The sequence below is a fragment of the Nicotiana tabacum genome, chromosome 6 (genome assembly GCF_000715075.1).
Source record: "Nicotiana tabacum cultivar K326 chromosome 6, ASM71507v2, whole genome shotgun sequence".
Lineage (NCBI taxonomy): Eukaryota > Viridiplantae > Streptophyta > Magnoliopsida > Solanales > Solanaceae > Nicotiana > Nicotiana tabacum.
The window spans coordinates 145,302,750-145,311,546 of NC_134085.1; the positions used below are offsets into that span (position 1 = coordinate 145,302,750).

Below are 8,797 nucleotides of genomic sequence, written 5' to 3' on the forward strand. Positions count from 1 at the left end.
GCTATTTCTTTTATTTTGTCTATTTCTTCTTTTAAAACACTTATTTCACTTTTTAGTACTTCTACTTGATCTGTTGTTCTTTCTATTAGCCTGGTCGTTTGTATTTCTAATTCCTGAGGTTTTTCAGTAATAGTTTTAATTAATTTTTCTATTTCGTTTTTCGTAGGTATTTTTTCTAGATTAAACTTATTATTTAGATATTGTATTTTTCTGTCTATTTCTAGTTCTTGTGATTTTATGAAGTCTAAATTTTGTTCTAATTTCTCTAGAGTCTTTTTCTGTTTAATTTGAAACGCTTCTACTAGTTCTAGTGTTCTTATTAAATTTTTATTATTTTCTTGTGTTTTTTCTCCAAAATTTATTATTAAATCTACTATTGTATTATATTGTTTGTCTTCGCTATGTAATATATGTTCTCCACTGCTAAAATTACACTTAATTACCGTATTATCTTTTACTATTTTATACTTCTTTTCTGGGTATATTTTTAAATCTAAATATTCTAGGTTTCTTAAGGTAGCTATATTGTCTATCTTAAGGGTATCCAAATTTTTCTTTTCTTAAAAAACTTTATTCTTTGATTTTGTAAATATATTTCTCCTTCTATACTTTGTATTTCCACTCTAAAGCTGATATAGTTTCTAAACTAATACTTCTTTTAATTATATAACTTTGTTCTCTATTTATTTTGGAATCTGATTCTCCTATTTGTTTAGCTAGTTCTAAAGTTGATGATAGTAGTGTTTTAGTTTCTTTTAGTATTTTCTTTAGCTCTTCTCTTCTGATTATATCTCTTCTTAAAAGCCAATAGTTAAAAGCTATTTCTTTGGCTATAGGATGTTGTCTTAACATATGGTTTACCCTAGTGGAATATATTTTATCTTATTTCTAGTTGTTTGAATATAATTTTTCTCCTCTTGTATTTCAATACTTGTTCTTTTTATTTCATGAAAAAGGAAATTCTGAAAATCCTTGGTATTAAAATTATCTAATTCTAATTCTAATATTCTTATATATTTTTATAGTTTCTAATGGTCTTATAGCTAATATATATCAGATGTTGATGATAACTTATATATTTAGCGAACAATAATTGTTTCATAAACTGTTTGGTCCTAAAATCTTCTTGCTCTGATACCAATATAAAAGGGTTAAAAATATAAAAGAGTTAAAAACAATAAAAGACGAAACAATAAAAGACGATAAAAATTTTCTAGTAGTATATTCTTCTCCTTCTTTGAAACCTTCTTCTCTGGTAGTGGGAGTAGATTGACTGATGATATCTGAATATTTCCGATATTAAGTATAGTTGTTTTCTATATTTATCTAAACAACTGCTGTTATTTTGTTCTAGGTAGATAAAATGTACTGCTAGATCTATTATAGAATAGAATCCACTATCTATGTCTATTATAAATTCTTCTAAATTTTGAGTAAGGCTTCTAGCAAAACTTTCTGGATGGGTGTAGTTGTTGCGGTTATTGGACATTAATAGTAAAATTCTTTTCAGTTAAATCTTATATTTGTGAAAATCCTACTCGGTACTCTCTCTCTCTCTCTCTCTCTCTCTCTCTCTCTCTCTCTCTCTCTCTCTCTCTCTCTCTTATTCTATAGACTTGAAAAGTTAACATATTAGCTAAATTATGAACTGATATTACCCCGTAACTCTTTTTTTTTACTCTGTTCATCTCTTCTTCCCAATCGTTTAAAGATTTTACCCTTTTCTTAACTTCTATTTCTTTAACCTCACCCTGGCCATGGTTAAACACTTATACCCTTTCTTCATTAATTGGGTTTTTTAACCAGTTTTTTCCTAGGAATTTACAGGTTAATCCATCATAGTTGTTAAGAAATTGGGAAGCTAACCATATACTAAGAGTGTTCTATAATAATTTAATGTACAGACATAGTGTTAACTAATAATCATAAGAACAGTAAAATACAAACTAATTAACAATCATAGATTTAGTAAAATACAAACTGGGGTAATGTTTATCAGAAACATAATTTAGATAAAGATGAATAACTTACATGCTTATAGGAGAGAGATTTCCCTTTCGGGAAACCCGAAAACCTTACTGAAAACTTTGAAAATTACTTATATATATAGTTACCCCCCATCCCCTCCAAAAAAAAAGAAGAAGAAAGAAAACGGGCTTTTTTTAATTTTAGCCCACACCAGAAACTATTTATATTCGGTAGCCGAAAAAGTATAAAATTTGTATAATTTTTGTATATAACATACATAATGTGTGTGTGTGTGTATATATACACACACAAAAAAAAAGTATATATTCTTTCGGCTATTATTTTGAGAGCGACTATACAATGTCATTTTCGCAAAAAAAAAAAAACGCGAGAGAGAGAGAGAGGGGGAGAGAGGGAGAGAGCCCATACAAAATCTGGGTTTGGGCCAAGCTCCAAAGTATGGGCTTATCAGTGAAAGAGTTTCAGATATAACTCATAGGATTAATTGGATTAGAGAAAAAAACCCATGAAAAAACCCTAAAACCAAGCTGTACGGATGAACTTAAATGTTTTTGTGAACGCATTTGAGTCCATTCATTGTGTTCCTTATTCCTAATAATATAGTCTCCTCACACTTGATTAATTAATTGTATTTGTAACTTCCATCTACGTAAATCCCAATACTTTTGACCATGCACTCATATTCATACATCAATTACCAATTAGGATAAGTTCATTACGACCCATCCAAATTAAGAAGAATCTTCGGCAGTCTAATTTTTAGAATTACCATAATAGAAGTAAGGATTTAATTTGAATAGACTCGTAACTTAATGTTTTCTTACACTATCAGTTTATTTTTACCTATTAAAGCAATTTATTTATTTATTTTCTAGACAAACAAGTTAGACTTAATGTAGACGACATATATGCTGTTATAATATTTTTTTTTGAAAATTTAAGCTATATACATCAAATAAGGAATTTTTATAGAATCACATCATCTTCACATGTTGTAAGATGTAATCTATCATATTCAAGATTACAAATCCCACATTTTAAGTTGTAGATATCATTAATTAGGTAACCTGATAGTGTAATTTATTTAATTTGCACTGATATTTCACGGTGTATATATACATTTTAGTGGTAGATATTTCACGGTATATGTACGTTTAACTCTTTTTTTTTTTTTTTTACGTTGTGGACAATTTTTTTCCTGGTCCAATAGAAGTGTAAATCACATTTACATAACCAATGCATGCATGTATTGCTAGTGTAAACACACATATAAAGCACACAATAAATGTATGTAGATGTATTTTAGGATGAAGACATTCGTGTCCCACAATTAATCATATCAACGTACAATAAATAGCGCATTTTCTTTTCTACACTAATTCATATGTAAAACCCGTGGTCATTAATTAGAACCCATAATTTCTATACATTGTAACTCCCATAATCCACTCGCACGAACTCCAATTTATTTATCACTCATTTATTCTCCCTCTAATTCCAATTTATATACCCCCGCTGGCCTTTTCAATTTCTTGACTCTCTCTTCAGCCGCCATCTCCCCTAAATTTTTCCAATTATGGATTCTCATGTTCTAACGCTGGAAAACCAAAATGATCAATTCGATTGGTTATATTCAGAACACGCTCCTCCCCCTTTCGGGTAAGTAACATAAAACAAGTTAGTTGTTATGATCTTGATTTATATTGAGGTGCAATATTGGTGAGAAAAATTTCAAAGCATCAATATGCATGCAAATTTGTGTTTAAGGAAAAGAAAGAACTAAATATAGGTCTTTAATATACATATTGTATCGACTAACATTTATGTATTCTTTTGTGTTTTTCTTGTTTTTGGATAGAACATGGCAACAACAAGATTCAAGAATATTGTCCAATGGAGGTTTATTCAACTTTGAGTACTTTGATCCCTTTCAATTTCCCAACGATCTTCAAAACAATAATTTACCATTTTTTGAGCTTAAAGAGTTGGAAGAAATATGTCAAGATTTGGGCACGTTAGACGTCAGACTACCTCCATTTCAAGAAGACATTCCGCAGAACATGACATTTAGTCCTTTAGAGGAATGTCAAAACGTGACAAGTGCTCGAAATGAAGTTCATATGCAGGATAAGAACTACTACGACTATACAGTTGGAGAAATAGAATTTAGCAGTGGAACTAATAATAAGGAGTTAATTAGGAAGCGAAATAATAATGGAAGGCATAAGAAGAGTGATACCTTAGAATTGGATGAGATACAGAGGTATTTTCATGTACCAATAAACAAAGCAGCCAAGGAGTTGAGAGTTGGATTGACAGTGTTGAAGAAAAGATGTAGGGAACTTAATATCATGCGATGGCCTCATCGTAAGATTAAGAGTTTGCAGACTCTCATTGATAGCGTTAAGGTACGTGTTAATACTAATAAAGTTTTTGTACTAATTAAGAGTTAATTTGTGGTTTATTAAGTTAATTATTGGTTGTTTGGTATATACCAATAAATTATTTGACCAACTGCTATCAGAAATGTACCGATGGCTTTCCGATGGGGTCCGTCGGTAATTTACTAATGGATTTTGTCGGTACATTTTACCGAGGAAGGATTTACCTACCAACCACTTACTGACCGACTTCTGTCGGTAAAGCCTTGTTACCGACGGACATCTATCGGTAAATTGCGTCGGTAAACATGTGATTTTTAGTAGTGATATCATATTTAATTAATGCAGGAAATGGGACTGACAAGTGAAGTAGAGATGCTAGAAGAGCACCAAAGAATGCTAGAGAAAGTACCTGAAATGGAGCTAACTGAAAGAACCAAGAAGCTGCGTCAAACCTGTTTTAAGGCTAATTACAAGAAAAGAAGGGCCGGAATGGCTGCTTTTAGCTTTTAATTTCTTCTTTAATTCCCCTTAGATTAGTGTTTTAGGTTTTCTATCGATTGAAGTTATTACGTTGGAACGATTAAATCTCTTCCTAACGTCTGTACGAACTATTAAGGGAGCCTAATTTCAGATCAGGCCCTAACTACAAAGTAGTGCTACTAATGTTAATGTTAAATTTTAGTTATATTATGTGGTATTTGATTTGTCTTTACATGTATTCCTCTCCCTTGTCCGAAACTCCTAATTAAAAGAGAGTTCTGCTAGCCAAGTCTCTTTTCCTATTGAAGTATCCATCAAGCCTGCAGCGTTAATACTTTCTTTTTTGTCAACTTATAATTAATCAAAATAGTATGCCAATAACGACGATAGTATACAAAATAATCATAATCAAACTACTGGTTTCGTTTCTATTGACAATTACTCTAGTCTCGACTAGTTTTGTTTTTGGGACATGATTTACGTCTTGTTTCGCTTCATCATATTTGACAAAATTTAGAACATAATAGAGTAAATTAGTGCTTTCTTTCCATTTTATGTGAATATGGACTTTACACATTGTTCAAGAGAGACTTTTTGAAATTTGTAGTCTTTTAAATAAGCCATTGACATGTGTTATATTTCATTCGGTGGCGAAGCTAGCCTTTTAGTTACGGGTTTAGCCGAACTCAATAATTTTGGTTCAAATCTTGTATATATCTTAAAAGTCCATTGGATTGAACACAAACTAATTATATAGAACCCATCAACTTAAAAAGATTAGAATGCCGAAACCATAAACTTCATATCCTGGTTTCGCTTCTGATTTCTTCACTAAAGATTAAATAAGAAATTTAAAGTTTTATTTCTAAATGAAGAAATACTATTCTTTTTGGAACAGTCTAAATATAAAAGTGTGACACATAAATAGGAGCGGAAGAGAGGAGTAATAACAAGCTAGAGGTGATAAGTGTTTGACCAAAAAGATATCGAAACCTTTTCGATTGAATCAATAGAAACAATGAAGGGGTAAATCTTAGTTAAACGTAATAGACTCCAGATCTATAAACTAAACGGAAAATAATGCATAAGATGAGATAGATGTAATTAGTCTTATTGATACTTTTTATTTTTGTCTCCTACTAATCAGTGGAGGAGACCATTTTACACCTTCTCTCGGAGATTGCTTTGTTCTTCTTTCTATTGGGAAGATAGGAAGAGAGAGAGAGAGAGAGAGAGAGAGAGAGAGAGAGAGAGAGAGAGAGAGAGAGAGAGAAAGAGAAGTCGGCCCCTCTTTTTCAGGCGAGATTGCTTTGTTCTTCTTTCTATTGGGAAGATAGGAAAGAGAGAGAGAGAGAGAGAGAGAGAGAGAGAGAAAGAGAAGCCGGCCCCTCTTTTTCAGGAACTTTTCCCTCATATATATAGTTATGGAGTCTTTGCTATGTACTTGGTTTGATGCTCTTTCATACTGCGTCCGCCTTTGTCGTCCCCTAGACGTTGTTTCTTCTGACTCGAAGGGTATTGCGAGTACTGGTTTTGGAGTAAACCATGTCGTCTTTCGCTGCCTTGCCGCTTGGATGGGATGTCGGTCAGAAAAACCCTAGCGATCAGATTTTGACCAATACAGCTAGTCCCTCCGACTGCTTGGGTCGTCCCCTGTCGGGCCAGACAGATGGACTATGATTGTTACATATCTAAGAGAAATCTGACTACCTACCCTTGGGTATGATCCTTAGGCTCAAGTGAGGTAATGACGCTCTTTAGATATCTTTGGACCGTTGCGGCTGTTTCGGAACCGAAGCGTCATTTGGATTGAAACATCGTTCGTGGTTGCTGCCATTATGACACACGTTCCCAGGGAATTGAAACATTTCGTGCCCTATCAGATTCGATTGGCGACTCTTGGGTTTCGTGCTTGGGGGATTTATGTCTCTTATAAATAGAAGGAACACATCATTCGATTGACACACTTTCTTGCCCTTTACTTGAAAGAACTTTGCGAATATACTTTCTTCCTGATACTTTGAATTTTTAATTGCCCCCAGTTAACCGAAAACTTTTCCTCCTCCCTTTTCTTTATCTTTTTGCTTTACCAAATTGACACAATGGCTGGTGATTCTTCTCGCGCTGACCTCCTTATCACAATTCCGGCACCGGAAAGTGATGTTCTGGTCACTGGAGGTGCAGAAGTGGTGGAGGATGAGGAGGTCCCGTCAGTAGCCGAGATCTTGTCTCGCCCCGGGAAAGCATGGACCGACTTCTACAGTCCTACCGGGGAGGAGCCAGAACCTGTTCAATCTATTATGAAAGAGGAGGAGATCATAAAATTGAAGGCTAGGTGGGGAATTCCTCGCTACATCGAAATACTACCGGCGGTAGGGGACGACCTAGTCCATTTTGACCACCTAGGGTACTGCATGTTCTACGCCTACCCCTTTCTTGTTGGATACATGCTTCCTCTTCCTCTCATGGTGGTAGATTTCTGCCACTTTTACGAGGTATGCCCCGCTCAACTTTCATCGTACCTGTATAAGCTGTTCCTTATGTTGCTCAAGTTTGCGGAGCTCGCCAGTCGTGAGATAACTTTGGGGCATATGCTCAATATCTTCGCCCCTCAGCTCATTCGCAGTACGATGATTCACATGCACCATCGAGAGTCGAAGAGTCTGGTGGTGAAGATGGACGACAGGGCTAACCGTCGATTCTACGGGAATTATTTTTATGTGCGGACTGAGCACCTCATGGCGAATCCTATGGGGTTCCCTAAGAAGTGGAACTTTGCGCGTAAGTTTCTGTACTTTTAGTCGGAGAGATGTTCGACCGCTTTCCGTTGTACTAAAATCCTATTATGTTTTTGCAGCTGTGAAACTATCCCCTCCATCTGCTGAAGGCATCCGTGAGTGGGTAAGTTCCATCCTTCCTCATACGGTAGGGGTCCGCACCTGGTCGACCTTCTATGAAAAATATGGACGTAAGCCCTTATAGGTGAGATGTCGTTTCCGTTCGCTACTTCTCCCTTTTCTCTTTTTACTTGGTTTCTTATGTGCTATTGGTCGATGTCAGGGAGAGTGCGGAGGGCGACCTTCCTCAATTGGCTTTTTGTCAACCTACATCGTCTGCTCGCCCTACTGCAGTATCTACTGCTCGACCTTCGTGGAGGGCTGCTTCAGTCGAGTCTATGACTGCGGTCATACCTACGGAGGCCACCCCTCAGACTGAAGGTCCGACCCATGCTGCTCATCCGACGTGTGAATCTTCCCGTGCTGAGGAAGGAGAGGGGCCGTTCAAGAGGCGACGAGTGGAGTCCGGGACAATACCTCCGGCTATGATACATCTAGACGAAGACTCTCCTTTGACGGGGTCTAGGGAGAGGGTTGATACAATTCCGCCTGTGGAGACGGAGCCAGCCATTATATCTGCCCCGTCGATGGAAATTCCTGCCACTGTCATTGATCAACAACCTGCCGCGATGGGGGGTCAGATTTCTGAGGCCACTATTGTCGTTCTGGACAGACCTTCGTCCTCACTACCTGGTCGTGCTTCCTCCTCGGCTGCTAAAGGGGAAAGTGCATAGTGGTCGATGACTATGAATCCAAGTTGGACCTCGATCCCAATGATGTTAGGATGTTTGAAGAGGGTCTTACCCACACGGTGGTTTATGCGGGAGGCTCGTCCCGTATTCTTGAGATCCCATTGGATATTAATCTCCTAGGGGACACGGAGGATCTGGTGCCGCAGTTTGACCTTTTGTGTTTCGCTGCCGAGAACGAGGCTCTTCGGAACGTTCCTGATATCGACTTGATACATGAAGTGGCCGCTATGGTCCTGAGGGTACGTTCCGCCTTTCTTTCATGTTTCTTTTATTTTCCTGGACGATGTGGTCTTGACCCATCTTTTCGTTTTTATGTATATGTTGGAGATTGAGAGCGCTCGTAGGGCTGACACTC

At 36.3% G+C, this 8,797-nt stretch overlaps 1 protein-coding gene across 1 annotated transcript; it reads left to right on the forward strand.

Annotated features, from left to right (window-relative positions):
- Positions 1-3,543: 3,543 nt before the first annotated feature.
- On the forward strand, positions 3,544-4,442 carry LOC107773566 (protein NLP4-like). Its single transcript, XM_016592967.2, has 2 exons — positions 3,544-3,648; positions 3,848-4,442. The coding sequence occupies exons 1-2, from the start codon at positions 3,566-3,568 to the stop codon at positions 4,440-4,442; spliced, it is 678 nt and encodes a 225-aa protein (XP_016448453.2). The 5' UTR covers positions 3,544-3,565.
- The last annotated feature ends 4,355 nt before the right edge of the window (positions 4,443-8,797 follow it).